Here is a 25696-nt window from a genome sequence, read left to right as displayed (position 1 = left end):
CACACACACACACATATGGACTCAAACACATTCATCGACTCACACACACACACATCGATTTACACAGCAATCCCGAATGCCACAGCTAGAGCAATTTTCTCCATCTGGCAAACCTTTGCAAGGAGCAGGTTGAGAACAAAGGTCTTCCCAGTACCCCCAGGTGCATCAAGGAAAAAAATGCCTCCATTTTTTGTCTCAATGTCTTCCAAAATTTTCGTGTAGGTTTCTGTTTGTGCATCCATCAGCTTTGGTTCATTTTCCTCAATAAATATAAGAAGCTCTAAACCATCATAGGATATTTGATGTAGGATCTCTTGAGCAAGGGCATGCAGGTTGTCCCTGTAGGGTGTTGGTAGTCCCATAGACGTGAGGTTTTTCCGCCAATTGAGTGCAATTTGTCCTCAAGAAGGATGAGGGCCTGGATGAAAATGACATAAGAAAAGTTGACGTCGAGGTTTGGATTTTCTCGTTTAGCTCTGTGGAGGATGCCCTCACTCATGGCCTCTTTTTATTTTTGCCAGAGTCCCATGGGGGTTCGATGGGCTGCAAACTTGAAGATGTATGCAGAAGAACAATCTCAGTTGGGAAGGGGACTAACAGACGCTTCTGTAATAATTCTAGATTTGAAGTTTTCGTGGCTGCAAGGATCCATACTCTTTGTTTTTTTCGGTAAAAAGTCACGTAGGTTATAAAAGAAAACAAATAAATTAAATCATTACGTTTCGGAGGCAACACAAGGTTCCGTCTTCAGGTGGAACCGTCACAGCAAAATTACTGTATCAAGTGAAGAGAGCTCTAATAGACACAACCTTATATATACTGGTTAAGGGGAGGCGAAAGGAGCCAGGATGGGCCGTGGGGGGGTATAAGTTGGTGAGGTGACGACCTGTCCTGCAGTGGACCCGCCTGGAGCTTTGTGATGTAGATGGCAGAAGTAGATAAGCAAGCCGCCTTTTGTTATGCTCGCCGGTGGGTTATATTCCAAAGCAGGCAAGCAGTGTGTAAAAAGCAAAAAATTATTATGGCTGTACAATTGTAGGGGTGTTAAGGGGGAGCTGACAAACACACACGAGTGTCTGCTCCCACACGCTACACGGGTGTCTACACCCACGTCTACACCCACATCCGCAAACGGTTTACGCTGGGATCCCCCACAGCCCCACCCCTCGGGCGGCGGTTGCTATAAAAGGCGGGGAGCCGGAGGGCTCGAGGTCCCAGTGGGTGAGCTTCAACCAGTGAAGAAAGAAGACCAGCAGATAGGCCCTGGAACTCCCCTGGCTTACCGTCCTTGTCAGGGCCGAGTAGGGAAAGGAATCATTCGCCTGGAGCTGGGAAGAGCGGCACGGCGGGACGACGGGCAGCGCTCAACGGCAGTTCCCGCCATGTCGCCGGGGCTGAAACTTGATTTTGCCGCCATAACTACAGTGGGTGCTGCGGGCGGGGCCCCGGCACATCAGGGGGAGGATGCTGACCAACCAGAGGGCGATGCGTCATCAACAGGGGCTGCTCGCTGCTGCCTCCGTGCAGCAGCCGCCACGTCATCAATGGCGGCCGACTGTGGTGTACGTCAAGCATCGGCCAGCGTGTCACCAGCGGTGCGACCGCCGATGGCGCCCGCCATTGCTCCCGACACTGTACGGGAGAGCGGGAATGGTGACCAGCGGAACGCATCGGCGGCGTCCACATTCCAGCAGCGTCTGCTGGTCCTCAAAGAATTCGTGTCGGATGGCGGTGACTGGGCTGCATTCGAGCGACGTTTCCTGGCTCACTAGATGTCAGGGTGGACAGATGAAGAGGCGTTACGAGCGCTCCTGGTGACGCTGGACAGCGATGCCCTCGCCACCCTCACTGCGACGCCAAAGTTGGCGTGCGCTACGCTGCTATCGGCACTCCGACTCCTGGCCACGGTCTACGGGCCACCATCTGACTGCAGACAGCTATTCTACGGGCGACGAAAGGGCGCGAAGGAATCGCCCCTTGCTTACCGCACGGCTCTCTTGGCCCTGGCGAAGGCGGCTTTTCAACGAATGGATGAAGGAGTGGACACTATGGTAGTAGAGAAGATTTTGCTGCTGGCTGAGGACCTGAACATCATCATCATTGCACAAGACGACGCAGACATGTGTTCTCTGCGTGCTGCAAAGTACATCCATGCCAATCTACTGTCCCAGCATCGTAAGGCGAACAAGGCGGCCACCGGGCACTCCGTGGCTGCGACCATCCCCACACCGGAGGAGGTCTTTTCTGCGGGTCGCCCTGCGGAATGGAGGTCCGGCGAACGTCCGGCTCGGGACGTGCTGAGCTACCAGGATCACCCCAAGCCGACCGGGGCACTCACCCGGTGCTATAACTGTGGCCTCCGGGGCCACGTAGCTTCTGGATGCCGGGCTCCTCGGCAGTGCGGTGCAGGACCTCGGCCAGACGATGCTCCTCTTCCCAAGGCTCCGCAGCGAAATCCGGCAAGTCGTGGCATCACACATGTTCGGCCCACATACGCATCTGTCACTCACACGGTGCAACGGACGGGTTCCGCAATTTGGGTGTTGTTGAGTCGAACCGCGGCACGATGGGGTGGGCGCTCCAACCGGGACAGTGGTCCGCGCTGGCTAACCGCGTTGTAGCCGCGTCGGCGAAGTCGTCGGTTGTTGTGGACCATATTGACGGGGTTGAGGTGCGGGTTCTGATTGATACGGGAGCATCGGCAACAATTGTGTCCGAATTGATTTACAACATTCTTCCCGTTCAAAGTCGCCCTTTGCTTCTGGGCGATGTTCCGTGTTTTGCTGCCAACGGGGGCTCGTTGGGTATAATTGACCAGATTCGGGCACAAATTTGCATTGGAGACATTAAATTATCCGGGCCGGTGTTAGTCTCGTTCTCTTTGGCTGTCCCGTGCCTGTTGGGGATGGACTTTTTGGATAAAATTCCGATCAGGATATTGATCGACCAGGGTTGTATTGAACTCCCTTCGGGCCGACGTATGCTATTCCTATCGTCCCCCGATACTTTGCGTACGGCCTGCGCGACGGTACAGGCGCTCGTTACGCAAACAGTACGTGTTCCACCGGGATCTCAGATGCTCGTGCCTCTTCGGTTGCATCGACCCTTCGCTAAAGGGGTTTTGGATCGCGGTGTTTTGTTGGGACCGTCAATGGCAGCGGAAAATGGGCCAGATTTGATAGCTGCCCAGACAATTGTTGGTGGGAACAAAGAGCCGTTCATCGCGGTTCTTAATGTCGGGTTGCGGACGGCTGTGGTCCCCCAAGGGACTGGGCTTGCGCACGCAACACCGGTACCTTGTGAGGAACCAGTCATTGGACAAGTGGCCACCGCTCCTCCGCCGCAAATGCATTGGGACCGCGATGAGAGTTGGCTAGATGCACTTTGTGCAGGATCATCTGACCTGTCCGACTCACAGCGTGCCAAATTGCAAACCCTTTTGCGCGATTTTTCCGATGTTTTTAGTCTACACAAATACAACATTGGCCGTACGAAATTGCTGCGACACCATATTGACACTGGTGAAAACACACCGATCCGCCAAAATCCCTTTCGGTTGAGTCCCACCGAAAAGAATAATGTCAAATCGGCTGTAGATGACATGCTAGCTGCGGACATTATATCTCCTTCCACCAGCCCTTGGGGCGCACCCATCGTGTTAGTCAAAAAGCACGATGGGTCTTTGAGATTCTGTGTTGATTTCCGTCGACTGAACAAAATCTCGGTGGCCGATGCGTACCAACTTCCTCGAATGGATGAATCCCTTGACGCCCTGGCTGGAGCACGATTCTTCTCCACGTTGGATTTGCTGTCGGGGTTCTGGCAGCTTCCTCTGGATGATGAATCGAAGCCGAAGACGACTTTTCGAACGCCACACGGCCTATTCCAATTCAACTACTTGTCGATGGGGCTCCACTCAGCTCCGGCAACTTTCCAGCACTTGATGGAATTGGTTCTTGCTGGCTTGCAATGGGATGTTTGTCTGATCTACCTGGACGATGTCATTGTCTTCAGTGACACATTTGAGGAACACCTTCAAAGGTTGCGGGCCGTTTTTTTAAGATGCACGCTGCAAATTTGAAATTTAAAGCGCAGAAGTGTCACTTGCTCCGTGATTCTGTGCGGTATTTGGGTCACATTGTCGCTCGGTCAGGGATTTCTACCGATCCTGCCAAAACACAGTGTGTCAGCTCCTGGCCCACTCCCACCTCGGTGGGGGAGGTCAGGAGTTTCATCGGATTTGTGTCGTATTATCGGCGATTTGTTGCGGACTTCGCGACGATCGCTAAGCCTTTGCATTTCACTGGGGCCGGGAGGAGGAGGCCACTTTTCACTCCCTTCAGGATGCCCTAGTGGGGGCCCGGCCATTGAATTACCCCGACTTTTCAAAACCTTTCTTGCTCGATACAGACGCAAGCAATACGGGCATTGGTGGTGTGCTTTCCCAGGTAGTTGAGGGCGTAGAGCGCGTGGTGGCATATGGCAGTAGAGTTTTGTCTCCGGCGGAGCAGAGATACTGTGTTACCCGTCGTGAACTATTGGCAATTGTTTTTTTCATTCAACAATACACTTCACCGTCCACACAGATCATGCGGCGTTACAGTACGCCTTGCGGGTTCAACAGCCTTCGGGACAATTGTCTCGATGGCTGGAGATCCTTCAAGACCATATATCGCAAGGGTGTTCGCCACACGAACACGGATGCTCTGTCGCGCTTGCCGTCCACTTCAGATTGCGCTTGCCTCCGAATGAGAGCCCTGATTCGGTCCTTGCTGCCGCCGCTGATGTGCCTGTGATTGCAGGTTCTATTGAGCAAGAAGGGAGGGATTCCTTGCTGGGATTGACCGTTGCGGAGTGGGGACGCCTCCAGATGGAGGATGCCTCCCTCCTGTGGTTGCGGCGTCGCTTTGGGGGATCTGTTCCGGCTGCGACGAAGGTTGACTCATGGCGGCTGCACCAAGGTCTCCTGATGCATTGGCACGGAAAGACCTGTCGCCACAGGCTGGTGATGCCTTGCACACTGAGGGGTAGAGCTGTATGGGCTGCTCACGAGCGGCTCCTGCACCTGGGGACTCACAAGACCCTTGCCATGCTCCAGCTGAACTTCTTTTGGCCGGGCATGGCAAGGGATGTGGATGATCTTCTCAGGTCCTGCACTCAGTGTGCACAACGGAAGCCACCGGCGAAGGGGTCCAATCTACCGCTGCAATCTATCTCTGTTACTCGGGTTAATGAAATCGTCGCACTTGACATTTTGGGTCCATTCCCTCCTACGCCTAGGGGTAATTAGTACCTATTGGTTAGCGTTGAATATTTCACGCGATGGCCTATGGCTTGGCCCCTCGTCAACCAGTCGGCAGCAGCCGTCGCCGAGGCCTTTGTCCAGGGCTATGTCCTCGACAAGGGCGCTCCGGAGCGGCTGCTGACCGACCAAGGGAAAAACTTCTCTGGTAACCTGCTGCACGAGGTGTGTGAGCTCCTGGGTACTAAGAAAATTCGTACCTCCCCATATCACCGACAAACTGATGGGATGGTGGAGCGGCTACATAGGACCATCACGGCCATGTTGTCCCACCAAGTGTCAGAATCCCAGACCGATTGGGACCTTCATATCCCGGGGGTTTTGGCGGCCTATAGGATGGCTCTCCATGCAGCGACCGGCTTCTCGCCCTTCTTTCTAATGTATGGTCGCGAAGTTGAACCGCCTGTCATCAACTTTGAGTTTAAAGACCCTTGCTAAGATGTCATGTCTGTCTGTTGGCTTTCGGTTTGGATAAAGCTCAACCTGGATCCTGCATAATGCACGGGCATAATATGACTTTGAACCCCCCCCCACCTCCTACAGATTTCACTAGTACTAATCACATACCTGCATTTCCCATAAATATGCAAAATTCCTCTTGATATGCAAATTATTTTGTCAAGGCGCCCTTTCCCCCTTCCAACCCAGCTTAAATATACACTCCAAGCGTGGTGGTGTTTCATTTAGACGCTGTCTCCCAGACAGACCTGGTCTTCACCTGAGGACGGCTGCTTGCGTTGTGGCCGAAACGTCGTGAGAATTGTTTTATTTTTATTATTTTATTATTTCCCTTCTACGTGACTTTACCGAAAGAACCAAGAAGATGAATCCCTGCAGTCACGAAAGCTTAAAATCAAAATTTACATTACTATTGTAAGATTTGCAAACTTATTTTTATAATAATACTTTTCTATGTACGCGAGTTTAGCGAACGAGGAAGTAAATTAGTACTTAACATTGCCATGTTGAGGACTTGTCTCGTGCAGAGCCCGAAGCCTCGCCTAGATTGCCCAGGAAGCCGAGGTGGCACCTTGCAGGCTGGGGGCTGGGTCGCTACCCCCACCCGCGCTACAATAATACTATCTAAGCGCTATAATAGTATCTACCGACCCTATAGTACTAAGTGCACACATTGGGGTGGGGGGAGGGAGAAGAGGACATCACACTGTGAAGAATTCACCTCAGCGTTTTTGTATTTTTAAGCATTTTTAACGCGGATGATAATTTTTGGCGATCGTGTGTGCATTGCTAGGGGCAACCGCTATTAGCGTTTCGCGCATGCGCAAATGTGTACTTTATCCCGTGCCGAGCGGCGAAAGTAAATAATTAAATGAAGAAAAATCACACTTAATCGCTAATTAAACTAATTTAAAGTTGACGGATGAGAAAAAGGAATAGCGCTTGCTTACGACGGGGCTTACGGCGTACTACCTGGCTATTTTTAGTTTGAGAGCCAAATCCCTCGCAAGCACGCGCACACACACAAACAAAGAATGCCTTTTATCGGTAAGAAGCTAGCGGGAAGTACCCGGCATTGCCCGGGCTTACATTATATTGAAAAACTTATCTTAAAAACCTTACATATGTAATGCGAGCGTAAACGGCCTCGCGGATATGACGTAACAGGGGGGAGGAGTTGGGTCACGTGGGGGGAGAGGAGAGCTTTTAAGGGCAGGAACCGGAAGGGCTGGAGGAGAGTGGGAATAAAGACAGGAGGAGGCCACGCAGGGCAGGAGGTGGGAAGTGGCGTGATCGCCACAGGTCGGGACTCGGCACCGTTGGCCAGCGGTGTCCGGGCACGGAGGAGGCGGAGAGCCAGCAGCGGGGCTGCATAGAGAGCAGCCGTGGGGCTGCAGGTCGGGGACAGAGAGGCTGAGGGAAGAGCCAGCAGCGGGGCTGCTTAGTGAGCCAGCAGCGAGTCTGCAAGAGCAACGGCAGCAGTGGGGCTGCCGAGCGGGAGACGGAGGAGACTCTGAGCGAGACGCTGTGCGGGCAAAGTTGTACGAACCACAATAAAGGACAATGGAGACAGACCCAGTGAAAGAGTCCTTTATTACACTGGTGTCAGAAGTGAAACGGCATGTCAAAACAGCTCAGAAGAAAGAATATCCCCACACCATTGTCTGCTACATCTTCCGACGACGACGACCTTCCTCAGGCAGTGGGGCTGCCGGCAATGGAGGAGGAAATCGAAGCGGGAACGAGTGGTGGGCTGGGGGTGCAAGAGGTCGCCGCGTCGGTTGATCTGCCCGCGCCGGAGGACACTGACCAGCGATGGAGACAGATGGCGGCCCAGCTGGAGACTTTGAAGACCATCTTGGCACAACTGTGTGACCTCGTCACGCCGGCGACGGTGTCGGGGAGGCCTGAGGGTGATCGACAGACCAGGGCCTTGCCTGCGCCGTCAGCGCCCTCTGCCACGTGGCGGGATGACGCCATCTTGGGTGTGGCGGGAGAAGAACCGCGGGAAGCCGCCATCTTGCGCCCTCCGCGGCGGGAAGCCGCCATCTTGCGCCCTCCGCGGCGGGAAGCCGCCATCTTTGACACGTTGCGGTGCGACACCATCTTGAATATGCCACGCGACGCGTCGTCTGCGGAGGACGGCGGAGCGAGGACCCGCAGCCTTCACTTGACAACAGTTAAAGAATTTTCGATTGGAGGCGATTGGAGTGCGTTCGCCTGCAGATTTTTGGCGGCGGTGCGCTCCGCCAGATGGACGGACGCAGAGGCCCTGGAAGTTCTGCCAACTCTTCTCAACGATGAGTCGGTCAGATTTTTCCGTTCCATCAAGGCCGAGAAAAAGAAAACACTGAGAGGGGTTTTTGACGAGATGGCGGATACGTACGAGCCACCGGATGACGCTCACCGTCGATTCGTTCAGCGCCAGCGGGCACCCGAAGAGTCGCCGGTGGCATACAGGGGTGCTGTCTTGGAATTGGCCATGGCCGCATACCCTGAGACGGAGCCTGACCTACTGGAACCCCTGATTTTGGGCAAAATGCTTGAGCTGTCGAGAGATTTGGGGATCCCTATGCCGGTGTGCGGCCATGAGAAGTTGACGTCTCGGGCGGCTGCGAAGTGTTTGGATGCCCAGTTTAATCTGCGCCGTTGGAAGCAGGTGACAGCGTGGACGGGGGGCCCATCGTGGAAGGGGGTGCCGTGGGTTGGGATCCCAAGAGGGCGGTGTACGTTCCTGACGGGGGGGGGGGGGCCCGCAGGAATTGACGGCCGCCTCTGCGCAGTGGCCAGCCCGCGGAGGACTGGGGCCGCAATCTGCGCCGCCGACGCGGGAGCGTTGAGAGGGGGGGAGTGCTGTACGTCGTAATGACGTCGAGTGCTTCCGCTGCGGTCGCAAAGGCCACTACGCCAGGGATTGCTGGGCCCGTATCCCGGGGCCGCCCCAGCAGGAGGCCTCGACCACGGACGTGCCGCGGAAGGACCCTCCTGGACAGGCAAGTCGGTGCGCACCAGACACCCGCCAAGGCTTGGCACCTCATTCATCACCGTTGCCGCGTGATCCGGGTGTCGTTAATAACGGGAGGCCACCGACTGGCCCATGTCGCTCGGTAACGCAGTGGCGTAAATTGGCGCGGCGGGTTGTTGCGGCCGCTACTGGTTCGTCCACTGTGCCGGGTTGTATACAAGGGGTGGACGTGCGCATTTTAGTGGACTCCGGTGCGTCCGCCACGATTGTATCTGATGTCATTTTCCATCTGTTGGGCATACCACCGATTCCTGCGTAGCAGCGAACGGGGGAAGTATGGGCATTGTGGGCCAGGTGGACGCCAATATATCCATCGGGGGGGTGTCGGCCTCGGGGACTGTGTTGATTTCGAGGTCCCTGGCGGTTCCGTGTTTGTTGGGAACTGATTTTCTGGCCAAAATGCCCATTCTAATAAGAGTTAATCAAAATTGCATTGAATTACCGGGGGGTCGAAAAATTACATTTTTGCCGTCGCCCTGGGGGCGACCCGCTCCGGTCTGCCAGGTGCAGGCGCTGTCCGAGGTATCTGTTGACATTCCACCTGGCTCACAGATGCTTATCCCCTTGCGATATCGGAAACCGGTGCCTGGTCGGGAAGGAGCGCCTGGGGTTTTGTTATCGCCGTCCGCAACCATAACGGGCGGAACGGCGTTGGTCGGGGCGCAAACTATTATCCGGCCGGACCAGCAGCCATTTTTGCAGGTGCTTAATGGGAGTACGGAAAATGTTTGCGTGCCGGCCGGAACGGTCGTGGCCCATGCCACTACGGCGTTCACGGCCCAGGACCATCTGGGCCGCCGGGATATGGTTGCCGGAGTTTCGGGCCCTGTGGCCCCAGATGATCGCTGGATCGCCGAATTGTGCGGCTAAAATTCTTCCCTGACCGGGGAACAGCGATCCGCGCTTCGCGCGCTATTGTTGAGTTATTCCGATGTGTTTAGCTCCGACTATTTGGACTTGGGACGCACCTCCCTGCTTTCCCATCATATTGACACGGGGGACGCTGCTCCGATTCGGTTGAACTCGCATCGGATGAGCCCGGCGGAGCGAGACCATGTTCGTGGAGCAGTGGATGACATGCTGGCTGCGGACATTATATCTCCGTCTAACAGCCCATGGGGCGCGCCTGTAGTCTTGGTCAAAAAGAAAGATGGGAAAATTGCGATTTTGCGTCGATTTTCGCAAATTTAACAAAGTGTCCGTGGCGGATGCGTACCCCCTGCCGCGTATGGATGATTCCCTCGATGCCTTGTCGGGGGCAAAGTTCTTTTCGACGCTGGATCTCTCTTCGGGATTCTGGCAGCTTCCCCTCAATGAGTCCTCGCGGGAAAAGACTGCTTTCCGTACGCCGCAGGGTCTATTTCAATTTAATTGTCTTCCGATGGGGTTGAATGCTGCCCCCGCCACATTTCAGAGGTTGATAGAACTGGTATTAACGGGGTTGCAGTGGGAGACATGTCTGATATATTTAGACAATATTATCGTCTTCAGCCTGACATTTGATGAACATCTATTGAGACTGGAGGCGATGTTCGCCAGGATGCGCTCCGCCAATCTGAAATTTAAACCTAAGAAATGTCACCTACTGCAACGGTCCGTGCGCTATTTGGGACATATAGTCAGTGCCAACGGGGTTGCCACGGATCCGTAAAAGACGGCGTGCGTCCGTGACTGGCCAACCCCGGCCACGGTGGGGGATGTGCGTCGTTTTTTGGGGTTTGCCTCATATTACCGTAGGTTCGTTCCCAATTTCGCAACGATCGCGAGGCCTCTGTACCTCCTTACGGGTAAAGGACGGAAATTCAGTTGGGGACCGCCAGAGGAGGCGGCGTTTAAGGGCCTGCATGATCGGTTGGCAACGGCGCCGACGTTGGACTATCCCGATTTTGATCACCCTTTCATTCTGGACACGGACGCGAGTGACACGGGCATTGGGGCCGTGCTGTCACAGTCCAAAGGTGGTGTAGAACGCGTGGTGGCGTACGGTAACCGCGTTTTGTTCCCCGCCGAAACCCGCTACTGCGTCACTCGCCGGGAACTTTTGGCTATCGTCTATTTTCTCCGCCAATTTCAGACGTATCTCTACGGCCGTTCGTTTATTGTGCGCACGGATCATGCGGCTTTACAATATGCTCTGAAGGTAGACCAACCATCTGGCCAGCTGGCACGATGGTTGGACACTCTGCAGAGTTTTCCTTCCAAATTCAACATCGGAAGGGGCGCGTCACGCGAATGCGGACGCGCTCTCCAGGTTATCGCAAGGATCCCCTTGCGCTTGCGCGTCGGGGACGCATAGGTGTATGCCGATCCAGCAGCCCCCTCGGCCTATTGCGTTGGCGGTCGAGGTGCCTGAGGCTCCAGTGTGCCCGGGACCGGCCGATGGGGTTTTGAACCTTCCACGGGCTGTGTGGATTCGTGAACAAATGCTTGACGATTCATTGGGGACCCTGCGGAGTCGGGCTGCTAAGGGAGGGAGGGGAACTGGTTTCCGGGGGGATGCCGGGGGCCGCTCTCCGCGACGGACTGCTGATGTGGAGGGAGGGGTTACAGGATCGCTGGCGTCTTGTTGTACCGTCGTCGTTATGGTACGAATTGGTTAAGACTCTGCATTGCGACACGCTATTACACCTGGGGGTGCAGAAGACCTTGTTGACGTTGCAGCGAGACTACTTCTGGCACGGCATGACGACGGATGTCGTCGGGCACGTTTGCGCGTGTCCCGAATGTGCCCGGCGGAAGCCGCCTAAACACCCATATGTGCCGCCGATAGTCTATTCAAGTGTTTCGAGTTAACAAGTTGGTGGCGTTGGATATTTTGGGACCCTTCCCGCCATCCGCTAAGGGTAATAAATATTTGCTAGTTGGGGTGGAGTATCTCTCCCGCTGGCCGATGGCCTGGCCCTTGCCCGACCAGTCGGTGGCGTCCATTACGGATGCCTTTCTATTTGGATATGTCATGGACAAGGGGGCGCCAGAGAGGCTGCTCACGGATCAGGGCCGGAATTTTTTTTCTAAATTGTTGGGGGAGGTGTGCGCGGCTCTGGGGACTAAAAAGATCCGGACATCTCCCTACCACCCGCAGACGGATGGCATGGTGGAACGACTAAATCGGACTCTGTCCGCCATGCTGTGTCACACGGTTAATGAAAAGCAAGCTGACTGGGATTTGCACATCCCTGGGGTACTCTCGACATACCGGATGACGCCTCACGCGTCCACAGGATATTCTCCGTTTTTTCCTATGTACGGTCGCGAAAACGTGCCGCCAATGGATGTGCAGTTGGGAACAGGAGTGAGGGGACCTACTAAGCCTCTCCCTGATAACATTCAGGACGCCGTTCGCCGCGTCGCTGAGGCGCGGGAGGGGGCCCGAATGGCTACTGCCAAAACCCAGGCCCGAAACGAACGTTGCGCTCGACGCTCGAAGGGGAAGTGCCCCTGGAAGGTGGGGGACATGGCTTGGCTACATTGCCCGCAGGTGCAAGCAGGGACCTCCCCTAAGTTACATAAACCATGGCAGGGGCCTGTTAGGCTCATGGAGGTTCCTAACCCGCAGTCCGCGCGCGTTCGGTTCGGATCTCGGCGCTGAAACCATACGTGGCCCCTCGAACGGATGCGTCATCTCCTGATGTTGCCTTGCCAGTGTCTGGTGCTGCCGACGCACCCTTGCCTGTGCCTGTTGACCCTGCAAGAGCGCCTGTCGTGCCTTCTACAGACAAACCGGCCGTGACACTGCAGGAGGCAGAGGACTCTGCTGCGGGGACACCTGGCCCCGCCGCCCCTCCAATCCCACCACAAACACGGTTGCGGGACGCCCCGGACTCTGGTCCTTCGGAGAAACGGGACCTTGGCGTTGGCGGGCCTCCAATAGCGACAGGCGGTTTTGATCCTGTCGCTCCTAAAACCCCGTCCCGTTCTCGGTCTGCAGGGGGGCCGCCGCTTGTCCGGGACGGGCCGGCGACCCGCACGCGTTCGAAGTCCCTTTCTTTTCGTTGATTAATGTTGTTCTCGTTCTTGTTGTTATTGTTATATTCGTTGTATTCTCCGTTGTCCATTCACGGCTGATGGTTGGTGGTCGCTCGCATTACTTGTTCTGTTTCAGCCGAGGACGGCTGGAATTTTCTATACGGGGGAGGGTGGTGTAATGCGAGCGTAAACGGCCTCGCGGATATGACGTAACAGGGGGGAGGAGTTGGGTCACGTGGGGGGAGAGGAGAGCTTTTAAGGGCAGGAACCGGAAGGGCTGGAGGAGAGTGTGGGAATAAAGACAGGAGGAGGCCACGCAGGGCAGGAGGTGGGAAGTGGCGTGATCGCCACAGGTCGGGACTCGGCACCGTTGGCCAGCGGTGTCCGGGCACGGAGGAGGCGGAGAGCCAGCAGCGGGGCTGCATAGAGAGCAGCCGTGGGGCTGCAGGTCGGGGACAGAGAGGCTGAGGGAAGAGCCAGCAGCGGGGCTGCATAGTGAGCCAGCAGCGAGTCTGCAAGAGCGACGGCAGCAGTGGGGCTGCCGAGCGGGAGACGGAGGAGACTGAGCGAGACGCCGTGCAGGCAAAGTTGTACGAACCACAATAAAGGACAACGGAGACAGACCCAGTGAAAGAGTCCTTTATTACACATATACATACACAGATACTAAGCTATTGTCAAAGCCCAGTGGGCCATTTGTCCATTCCTCCACTAACAAAATTATAAGAGGCTTGCAGAAGTCCAAAAAGTTATAGAAAGTGGGGGGTAAATAGTTGATATAAAAGGTTTCCGAAAATGGTTGACCACCCCCTTAAAAAATATTTTTACCCCCGCGTAGGTATATAAACGTACACACCCTACATACAACAGAGTAAGTACTATTTATTGACTCCGTAGTTGTATCAACTGACTGTACAGTAGTATCTACTGAGCGATTAGTAGCTTCATAATCAACTTTTTGGGTTTAGATCGCGTTATTTATAAATGTGTCGTAACCCTCCACCACCCGACACGGCCAATCAGTAAAAAAGTGTCACGTTGACAAAAGACAAATTAGTTCACTGCTTTAGCCCACCGGTGTGTTGAAGCGCGAAACCACAACATTTACAATTTGAGTACGACGTTTCGCTGGTAATTGCAACCAGCATTCTGGCGAATTGCCCGATGATGCTGGTTGCAATTACCAGCGAAACATCGTACTCAAATTGTAAATGTTGTGGTTTCGCGCTTCAACACACCGGTGGGCTAAAGCAGTGAACTAATTTGTCTTTTGTCAACGTGACACTTTTTTACTGATTGGCCGTGTCGGGTGGTGGAGGGTTACGACACATTTATAAATAACGCGATCTAAACCCAAAAACGTTGATTATGAATAATATTGGTCGCGAAAGCCTACGTGTTAAACCGAGTAGTAGCTACTGACTGTATAGTAGTATTTACTGACTGTAGCAACTACTGATCGTAGTAGTATCTACTGGCCCTACAGTAGTATCTACCGACTATATAGTAGTTAACTACTAACTCTATAGTAGTGTTGTGTAGTACTTCTCGACACCCAGGAGACTTGTAGAGCCAGACGGAGATGCTTACGCCGTTTATTCACATCTGTTACACACTCTTTTACACTCTCTACACTCGACGCTTACACCCGTTATGGCGCACGTCAGAATTCTGTCCTTTACGCGGATATCCCTCAGCTATCTACGCCCTGGTACGGTTTCCCTTATGTCTACCCCCTCATCTGCCCCGGGCGGGGGCTCACCCATCACCGCCCGGCGACGAGGTGAGACTTCTACATCTCTAGCCCTTCTTCGGCGGTGGCTGGGATGTCTTCCACGCAGGTTCTCGTTCCTCTCTCCCTCATTCCCTGACGGCGACCACCTCACTCTCCCCACGGCGACCTCACTGTCGTCACGGGGTCCCCCTTAAGTACCCCTTGGCGGCTCCTCCCCTTAGCTCAGACCCGCCCATGTTCCCGAAGGTACCCCCTTACAGCCCCCGTGACATCACGTCATCCCACTACTCCTCTACAGTAGTATCTGATGATTCTATAGCAGTAGCTACTGACCGTAGTAGTATTGACTGACTGTATAGTAGTATCTACTGACTGTAGCAGTATTTACTGACCATAGTGGTATATACTGACTGTTTTAGTATCTGCTAACTCTATATAGCAGTATCTACCAACTCGATAGCAGTATCTACTATCACTACAGCAGTGCATACTGACTGTGGTGGTACCTGCTATCACTGCAGCAGTGCATACCGACTATGGTGGAACCTGCTTTCACTGCAGCAGTGCATACTGACTGTGGTGAAACCTGCCATCGCTGCAGCAGTGCATACCGACTGTGGTGGTACTTGCTATCACTATGGCAGTGCATACCGACTGTGGATGTGCCTGCTATGATTACAGCAGTGCAAACTGACTGTGGTGGGTACCTGCTATGACTACAGCAGTGCATACGGACTGTGGTGGTACCTGCTATGATTACAACAGTGCAAACTGACTGTGGTGGTACCTGCTATGACTACAGCAGTGCATACGGACTGTGGTGGTACCTACTATGATTACAGCAGTGCATACGGACTGTGGTGGTACCTGCTATGATTACAGCAGTGCATACGGACTGTGGTGGTACCTGCTATGATTACAGCAGTGCAAACTGACTGTGGTGGGTACCTGCTATGATTACAGCAGTGCATACGGACTGTGGTGGTACCTGCTATGATTACAGCAGTGCATACGGACTGTGGTGGTACCTGCTATGATTACAGCAGTGCAAACTGACTGTGGTGGTACCTGCTATGATTACAGCAGTGCATACGGACTGTGGTGGTACCTGCTATGATTACAGCAGTGCATACGGACTGTGGTGGTACCTGCTATGATTACAGTAGTGCAAACTGACTGTGGTGGTATCCTGCTATGACTACAGAGTGCATACGGATTGTGGTGGTACCTGCTATGATGGTGGTAACTGCTATGATTACAGCAGTGCATACTGACTGTGGTGATACCTGCTATGATTACAGCAGTGCATACTGACTGTGGTATCTGCTATAATTACAGCAGTGCATAATGACTGTGGTGTTACCTGCTATGATGGTGGTACCTGCTATGATTACAGCAGTACAAACTGATTGTGGTAGGTACCTGCTATGATTACAGCAGTGCATACCGACTGTGGTGATACCTGCTATGATTACAACAGTGCATACTGTGGTGGTACCTGCTTTCACTACAGCAGAGCATTCTGACTGTGGCGGTACCAAACTACTAACCTGACAGAGTGCCGTCATTAGGCCTAGCCCCCGGCCTCGCCTAGATTGCCCAGCCGCCCGAGGTGGCACCTTGGCAGGCTGGGCCGCTACCCCCGCCCCACCCACCATCCCCCTGCCCGCTCTACAATAATAGTATACAAGCGCTATAATATTAGTATCTACTGATCCTATAATACTAAGTGCACACATTGGGATGAGGGACGGAGAAGAGGACATGACACTTTGAAGAATTAACCTCAGCTTTGTGTATTTTTTTTGCATTTTTAACGCGAAGGAGAATTCTTCCCCCCGCCAACCCCACCGATGACGCGTGTGCATTGCTAGTGGCAACCCCCGGGCAGTTTTAGCGGTCGCCGAGCGGCGTAAGAAAATAAATAGCACTAAAGTGCTAATTTAACTACTTTAAAGTTGACGGATGGGAAAATGGAATAACGCTGGCTCACCACATGGCGTGGTGCCTGGTTACTTTTTCTAAACGTCAACCCCACGGTTTGTGAGCTAAATCCTTCACAAGTTTCGTCCACACAGACGGACAAACAGACAAAAAATGCCTTTTATAGGTAAGATGGACCAGAGGTCTGCTAGAGTGGGATTAGCAGTTGCAGGAGATTAGGGGTCACCTGCGGAAGAGCTGCCGTGTGATCTCGTCGCCGCAGAAGAAGCAGACGACGGCGAGGAGGGCGGTGCTCGTGTTGCACAGCGCGGATTCCCGTGCAGTCGCCCGGCATGTCAACTCCACCTCCTGCACCGCCGCGCACAGATCATCGTCCATGTTCTCCCATTACGCACACATCCCACTCAACATTTTCCGATGGAAAACAAATCATGTCAACTGTATTGAAATGTCTCAATGTTTCCCAGGGACCACATTGTGAAGTGCGGTCTCCAATTACAAGTCAATCAAATTACCTCCACTCTCTCCACGGTGAAGCAAGGGCCGCTGGCTATAACTCACATTGTCACGAATGCAAAACATGTATTTGCATAATAAACATTCATATTCAAGCAGTGCACGTATTTAAATTAATGTTAACTGAATTGGAATTTTAAGTATAATCTCTAATTTACCTGTACAATGCTGAAACGTAGAATTCTTATGTTTAAGTGGGACTGTCAAATACTAAAATAGATAAAACCAAATGGACGGAAAAAAAATATCTTGTTCTAGGCTGTCTGGGCATCTCGCTTTGTCACCGGGCAACGTTCATCACAACGGTAGTTTGTACGGCAGTGCTGTCAGGTTAAGTGCTTGCTGGGCAAGGCCGTGAGCAACAATGGCACTTACACTGATGGTAGAAAAAACAACAACAACAACAACACCACGCAAAGTTGTTACTCATTCCCTCCTCTGGAGAAAGAATTTCAAAGCTCTCGCCACATCCAATGTGTGGAGAGGCGGTACACCAAAATGTGGACTTTATCTGTCCCAACAAGTTGAAATAATTATTATAAAAGCTGCGGAGATGAGAAGATAATTGGTAAATTTGGCATTGGAATGGAGAACTGAACTGAGTGTGCAGACTCTCTTAGGAGGTCCTGCTGCCTTGGCATGTTTGGCTAATACCACTGACATTGTATGTTTGCAGCAATGAGAGGATACTTGAGAATGCAGAGGAAATCCATACAGAACAGGGGGAGAACACACTGCTTGCAGAACCAAGATCATTTTCTCTAGGCGAGGCATAAGCGTTACCACTGCTCCACCCTTATTGCTCAATGAATAGTCATCATTACAATCCATGGGCAGATAGCCCGTAGGTGTCCACTGCCCATTTCCTAATTTTCTCTGTCTTGTGCCAATATGCTTTATAATAGCGCACATCTTTCTGGCACTAATCTCTCATGTTGTCTTTCCGGTTTCTTCAATTTTTACTAACACATTTAGAATTTCCTGTTCTTGTCCATTCTACATATGCGCCCAAATAGTGTCAATTTCCTTCTCATCACTGCCTGCATCATCAGGTTGTCTTCTATGCGCAACCTTTATTCTTACTTCTACGTTGGTCACTATTTGGGGGGTCGGTCCCATTTAGAGGCGGTATCCTTCTGTAGTGATACATTTAGAAAGCGCAATATCTTGACGAATGCAGCTCAATGCATTCGTCAAGATAGTGGCGGCGCCAAGGGGTTCTCGGACGGAAGTCAAACCTGCTCAGCTCTCTCCTTGAGGACGAAGTGCCCCGGGGAGATGGTGAACACAGAGCCGTCGGCGACCTCGCGCGCCTGCATGTCACCAAAGCAGACGGCGCGCACGAAGGCGGCGCGTGTCCCCGCGTTGCGCAGGCGCACGCGCGTGCTGCTCACACGCCCATCCGCAACGTCTCTCAGCACCGCCGCGTAGCTGTCGGACATCCTCCGGGCACCCTCCAGCAACACGTGGCTGCAGCCGCCGTAGCCTGACAGAGGGATCTGTGACAGTGTGCGTGTGCGGCATAGAGATGCGTACAGGAGAGCTTTGTTGTGGGAGTAAATTTGTTGTGGGAGGAGTGGCACATTGGTGTCTAGGTGCGTATTTGGTATCCGAACATGTGTACCTGTGCATCAAAGACAGAAATCATGCAGTGGTGGAGAGGGGGCTAAGTGGTTAGTGCACTGCGCTATTAACCCAGCCAGCAGAGCTTGAATCCCAGCCACCGAAAAAAGTAAGAGGTAAATAGTGAAACTGGTTCTAGATTTGAAGCTTTCGTGACGGCAAGGATTCATATTCTTAGGTTTTTTTCGATAAAGACACGTAGGTAAAAATGTTTAATTAATAAAAGTAAAATAAAACAAAAAATTCACGACGTTTCGGAAGCAACACAAGCCTCCGTCTTCAGGTGGAACCGTCACAGCCACGACAGCTGTATCAAGTAAATGAGAGATCACAAGAAATACCACCCCGTATATATAATGGTTGAGGGGGGAAGGGCCAGGAACGGCAGACTTTTTATTAATATGGTAAGGTGAGGCTTAAGACTAAGAATAGACTGCATAACAAAGGACTGAGCCTTTGTTATGGAGAGGTGCGGTTTGTAACTAACACCTAGCATACATAACAAAAGTGTGAAAAAAGAAAGCAAGTAAAAAACTAAAACTGGTAAAACAACAAACTGGCTGTCTATCAATAACCTGTAATAGTTGTCTGTCAAATAAGATGGTCCAAATAAGTGTAGTTGGAAAGATGTGATTAACCATGCAAAAAAGATGTAACTACACTTATTTGGACCATCCTATTTGACAGACAACTATTACAGGTTATTGATAGACAGCCAGTTTGTTGTTTTACCAGTTTTAGTTTTTTACTTGCTTTCTTTTTTCACACTTTTGTTATGTATGCTAGGTGTTAGTTACAAACCGCACCTCTCCATAACAAAGGCTCAGTCCTTTGTTATGCAGTCTATTCTTAGTCTTAAGCCTCACCTTACCATATTAATAAAACGTGTGCCGTTCCTGGCCCTTCCCCCCTCAACCATTATATATACGGGGTGGTATTTCTTGTGATCTCTCATTTACTTGATACAGCTGTCGTGGCTGTGACGGTTCCACCTTAAGACGGAGGCTTGTGTTGCTTCCGAAACGTCGTGAATTTTTTATTTTACTTTTATTAATTTAAATTTTTTACCTATGTGACTTTACCGAAAAAAACCTAAGAATAAGTGAAACTGGTTTTGAGCCTCACCAAGGTTGACTGCTGTAAAGTTTGAAATTCGAAACTCGACATAGGCTACTGTTAAGACTGCTGTGGGGGCCAATTGACATTATTGTGGGCACTGCCACAGAGACTCCATGACAACGGTAATTTAATTTCCTCACACAACGATTCCACCTCTTGCATCAACAATTCTACGAACCGTCATGATTTCGGCTGGAGAATCAATTCATGAAATAATTATTCTTCACCCTCGCAGAATCAGTCGTGGCTGCAGAGCGGTGGTGGGAGAGGGGGTGTGTGCCACGCTCACCGTGAACTTGACGCCGGGCACAGTCGAGCGTGTGCCGCTCTGCTTGATCTCCAGCTTGGCGAGCATGCAGGTGCGGCGCGTCGGGACAAACAGAAGGCGCACCGGCACGTCCTGGCGCGGGCCCAGCACCAGCTCGCGCGCACTGCTCAGCCTCTCCTCCCGGCCAAACGTGCTCTGCAGCTGCACATGCACCATAAGTGTATGTATGTATATTGAACTTCTTTTGTACCATAAGTAGCCAAGCGTGCTAATCGGAGGTGCGGGGGTATGACAATTCAACACAAAAAGCAGTTCTAAAGAAATGAGGTTTAAATCTAGATTCAAAGTTCATAGCTCCAGCGGCTTCCTCATATCAGAAGAGCGCTCCAAACCGTCGCAGAAGCACATTTGAAAGAATGCGATGTGGCGACCATCTTTGTTCGATGGCTCGGCAAAAGCCTCTGCGAGGATGATTGGAGTTTGCGTGATGGTGAATGCTCCTTGACGAGATCAGCAAGGTATTGTGGTTAAATTATGGCAAGCATTTTTTTTGTAATGAGTGCGACCTTATAATGTGTTTGTTGGGCAACCAGAAGCCAATGCAGATCAGCGATCAATGGACAGACACGGTAGGATCTTGCAGTATCCATCACGACACGTGCCAAAAAATGTTGTACATGCTACAGCTTGGTAATGTTTTTGCCAGATGTCCTGTAGAGTAATAAGTTGCAATCTTTGAGCCTTGTTGATATACTACGCTACACGACACCCACGCCGACACTCACGCTGGAGGCAAGTGGCATTAGTGCACAGCTTAAGGTCAGAAGAGCCTCTCTAGCATGGTGGTGTGCCCAGTACCGCTTACTATGCGTTCTCAGCTCCCTTTGCTTCCTCAGTGCTAATAGATGACTGGGAAAAAGGAGTTTTAGACTTTAGGAGAAGCAAATAAGGATGATTGTCCTCCCACTAAGCAAAGATCAGTAGAACACCTTTGTTGCTGAAGTGGGAGGAGTGTGTTGGAGAGTAAACCTATAACAATTACATTTCGAGCATGACATTTCGCTGGTAATTACAACTAGCCTCATCAGGCGACAGCCAGAGTTGTGGAGAAATCCTCCTCCTGTCTAAGTCTTAAATAGAGGGGGTAAATATGATATCGTCATGTTGAGCCATTCAGGTGCGAAGACCAGATGGGGGTTAATGTAGTCATTAACCCCCATCTGGTCTTCAACATACATAATGCTATGCTTGGCTCACAGTGACGACATCACATTTACTCCCTCCGATGAGGCTGGTTGTACTTGAATTGTAAATGTTGTGGGTTTACTCTCCAACACCGGCGTGCTGAACGAGTAACTAATTGGCATGTTCTGTTTACGTAACAACCCTTACTAGTTGGTTGTGTCGGGTGGTGGCATGTTTAATGACACATTTATATTTGCGCGATCTAACTCAAAAAAACTATTATGGATAATATTGGTCACGAAGCCTATGTGCTAAACGAAAGTGGGGAGTGTGTTGAGGGGAGTAGAGTGACGGAAAGTGCAGTCTTCAGATTTATCTGAGACTGGATTTGGAGCCAGTGAAGCGATCCAAGTGTTGAGGTTATGTGGTTCCATTTCCAGTTGTGGCTAAAGCGTCTGGCAATTTAGATGATTCGATTGTTTGTATCAGAGGAGGACCTATAAGCGGGTTACGATAGACGAGTTGAGCCTTGATTAAATAATGGACGATGATGTCAGCGGCAACTGGGGTAGCCCATGTTGACCGTGCAATCACACCAGTGGCCACCGTTTGAGACGAGGCTCAAAAGAAAGCTGTCTCTGGTGTGGACCAATCAGTTTCAAGGACAATGCATATATTATCAGAGTATGTTTTTTGTTTGCATTCTGACCACAAGCATTGTGGTTAATGCAGAAACGATTCCTCGTAAAAGGTTTCAATTTGGTGTTTGAACATCTTAACACCTGTTTTGTTGCCAGATAAAAGGGGAAAAAAGCTATTATCATATTTTGGTACTGGCAAAGGAGGTCCCATGATTTCAAAAATGTATTCAACAGGAGACGGATGCTCTTTTCACACCGAGTCACGTAACGAAGGCTCAGGCTTGATGTTGTGCATCATGGCCGGGAATTCAACCTGGGTCACTTTTATTGCCATAGAGCACACAAACCAATGGACCACCACTCCTCACAATTCACACACGCAGACACAGACTGTAGAGATTAGGGACATATTAGCTTGCTCCCCCTGATATTTATTTATGTATGTCGAAATTCTTTCACACCGTACGCAGCCAACCGTACTAATCGGAGGTGCGATTAGCAACCAGGTAATATGAGTTATTACCTGATTAAAAATGTAGATATTTCTGTAATTGTGGTACATGTAGAATAAATGATGGTTCCATGACCATATCAGGTGCAACAAATCATTAGAATCACTTTTAAACGATGAAGCATTCTATCTCTCGAGTAGCTATGTTTGCCTTTCTTGTATGTTGCCCTATCATGTTTTTTGTATTGTTTTTTGTTGTAATGTTCTTACCCACCCTTACTGGACATCTGTGAAAAAGAGCGTGATAGCTCATTGGATTCCTCCAGTATAAATATTCTGATCACCTAAACATTTCCATCCAACAACCCTGCCCCCACTGTTCAGTATAATTAATAATCCAAAGCGCGGAATTAGCACACGTGGGCTCTGAATCTCACAGTAGCCGTACGTAGGTACGCACGCACCTGGAAGCAGTCGTGATCCTGCCCACGGATGACCATGCGCAGTGGCAGTGAGGCTGTCTCCGAGTTGTTCCGTAGGGTCAGCTTCTGCTGGCTGCAGACACAACAACACGCAAGTACGCACAAAATTGCAAATGCGTTATGAACATGTACACAATGTACAAAGATTAATATCCCCCATATATTCATAATCAACGTTTTTGTGTTTAGATCGCGTTATTTATAAATGTGTCGTAACCCTCCACCACCCGACACGGCCAATCATTACGACACATTTATAAATAACGCGATCTAAACCCAAAAACGTTGATTATGAATAATATTGGTCGCGAAAGCCTACGTGTTAAATCCCCCATATAACCATAACAGACTGTTGGGGGAAGTGCTGTTAGCGAGCACCTATAAAGGCCAGCACGGCACACGAGGGGTGGGTGGCCAGCATCACGCCCGACCGGCTTTGTCTCTCGAGTGACGATGTTTACACACCGCACCAGGTACTCATTTAAGGCTTAGTCGACGTAGAGGAAACCCAGGACCGGTTCAGATAATTGTCACTGGTGTTGGCCGTGAACGGGAAGCAAACTCGAGGCGCCGGGTTGGTATTGCAGCGCGCTAACCGCTACACTACCGCTCCCTACACATAATATACCCACACATACAGGTGTATAAACCCATGTGTGTGTATGCTTGTATATGTGAGGGGAGCAGTGGGACAGTGGTTAGTGCTCTGTGCTACGAACCTGGCATCCAGAGTTCGATTCCTGTTCACGGCCAACACCAGTGATGATTATCTGAACTGGTACTGGGCCTCCCCTAGGTTGACTCATTTAGTACCTGGTGCGATGTGTAAACACTGCCTCCAGGGAGACAAAGGCGGTTGGGCGTGGTGCTGACAACCCACCCCCTTGTGTGCTGTGCCGGTCTTCATAGATGCCTGCTAACAGCTAAACTAAAATACACTTTTTATGTAATCAGGTAAGGCCCATTGAGCTATATCACACTCTTTTTCAGAAGTGACCTAGCCACAAATGATAGTCCAAAAACAAATAATCGTGGGTTATCACGTGAAATTTTATAGCAGCCAAATGCTCTGAATGCATTTTTCTAAATGTGGAGCCAAAAAACTGAAGATCCGGAAAAAAATCCATGCAGCCACGGGGAGAGAGATATGCAAACTCCAAATATACAGGTATCAGGGTCGGGATTGAGCCCGCGACCTGCCGAGGTCGTTAACATCTTACCACCGTGGTGCCAGCACTTGCCCCAAATGTCTGTTACCGCTATACGGAGGATCTGTCTTTGCAGACTACATGTGAGATTGAGTACGAGAGTGCACGTGCACGAATATGCGAGTGCGCGCGATGACTGTGGAAACCCACGTGGCGCGCCCCAGGGAAACGCCACCCCAGCTGAGGAACTGCTTGTTGGAGAGGAGCGGGGGAATGTTGAGGAGGGGCGATGGGTGCTGCACCTCCCCTTTCAGGCACACCTCGTACTGGGGGCCCATCGGCAGCACCAGGATCTGCAACAGGCTGGGGAAAACATCAAGTTACGGCAACATCAATAGCGTGTTCTGTAAGGCTAAAGGGTCTCCCCCCTATTTGCCTTTTAACTATCCCAAGAACAAGAATAGGTGATAAAGCCTTTGTCGTTGCACCACCAATGTTGTGGAACAACCTTATTTTCTTCCTGTACATCGTAAATCTTGCTTTAAAAAATATATCCTGAAATAGAAGATTATTGCTAGGTAAAACCACATTTGCAAATTTGATTTGTAACTTTGATCCTGAATCGTGTATCGATAGTTACATTTTAATGTGGCACTTTTGTTGTTATTTTGCTGCCTTGCCCAAGCTTGTATTTAGTGTTGAAAAATCGACAGGAATTTCTCTACTTTGCACTCCTATCGTTTTTTGTATTGCTTGTTGTTGTAACTTGCTTCCTCTTAAATATGGCTGATGTAGATGCAAAGCAACAACTATAATTTAACATTCAGGTGGTCAAGCCAGACAATCGCGTCAGGAGCAGCAGAGTGGATCGCTGTGATGTCTCCTTTGTATTTGTGGATTGGGCATTGCGTCATTATATAAAATTTCCATTTGTGGATCAGTATCTCCCATGGTTTGTGCAGTGGATGCGGTTTAGGGCGAACCATGAGCTTCGTAGAAGATTAAAACTCGGGATCTTCTGCGTTGGGTCGTTCTTTTGAATTCCATTCAGCTCTCCAAGCTTCATGGGGGTTGAACTCGCATTGAAGGTTAAGCGCATGGGTCCAAAAGGGCTTGTGTGACTTCAAGCAATGGCGAGGGACATTACTGAGGTCCTGATGAATGGGTAGGCAACTGTTTTCCTCGATTCGCAGTACTTCCCAGAAGGTTGCCCCAGTGCACCGGATGGGTGGGGAAGACATATGGTGACAGCATCGGCAGCCAGGGTTTTGGGGTCGACTTGAGGATTCTAGTGATACACCACATTGCAGTGTCCATTTAAACATGAACAAGTCGAGTGTGATGACTGAATTTGTAGTCTATACTGGTGCACAGTACTCAGCTAAAGGCCAATCGTTGATGTCCGTAGCACTGGTGCTGATACTCCCTAGCTTGAGCTTGCCAGTTTCTGGACCAGGTTGACCCTTGTTGAGGTCTTGACCATGGTAGAATGTTAGCGTAGGTCCAACTTCACTCTGAGATAGGTTGGAGTGGGGTCATGTTGCTCAGTATTGCCGCAGAAGTTAATTTTCAGAGTGTGCTTGCCGCTCCTATTATCAAGATGAAATGCCGGGACTATTGGTTTGAGGGGAGTTGGTTTGAGCCTCCATTTCGTAAATACTCAACAATGGTGTTTAGGTCTTGGTTCAGAATGGACACAGCAGCTGCCTCCAGGCTAGAATCCCGCTTGTTCTCTAGGCATCACGGACTCAACAAGGGGGCTGATTCTCCAGAGGATGGTGCGTTTTAGGAGTGAATAGGTCGTATACAGGAGTGATGTGAGCCTATAGCTT

At 51.0% G+C, this 25696-nt stretch overlaps 1 protein-coding gene across 6 annotated transcripts in view; it reads right to left on the bottom strand.

The window, feature by feature from the left end:
* The window catches only part of CEP192 (centrosomal protein 192), a 126574-nt gene that overhangs the window by 30469 nt on the left and 70409 nt on the right, over positions 1-25696 (bottom strand). For all 6 annotated transcript variants that reach the window (XR_009756626.1, XR_009756628.1, XR_009756627.1 and 3 more), the window contains exons 28-32: positions 24075-24227; positions 22699-22789; positions 19979-20158; positions 18186-18446; positions 16658-16779 (exon numbers count right to left, since the gene is read on the bottom strand). Coding sequence is in view for 3 of the 6 variants with exons in the window: in XM_061571957.1 (XP_061427941.1) it covers positions 16658-16779; positions 18186-18446; positions 19979-20158; positions 22699-22789; positions 24075-24227 (807 nt within the window). In the remaining 3 variants the exon portion in view is untranslated. The remainder of the gene's footprint in view (positions 1-16657; positions 16780-18185; positions 18447-19978; positions 20159-22698; positions 22790-24074; positions 24228-25696) is intronic.

The sequence above is a fragment of the Lethenteron reissneri genome, chromosome 49, assembly GCF_015708825.2.
Source record: "Lethenteron reissneri isolate LAM-NWPU_2019-01 chromosome 49, ASM1570882v1, whole genome shotgun sequence".
NCBI classification, from domain to species: Eukaryota; Metazoa; Chordata; class Hyperoartia; order Petromyzontiformes; family Petromyzontidae; genus Lethenteron; species Lethenteron reissneri.
This window is presented reverse-complemented; position numbering and strand designations above follow the sequence as displayed.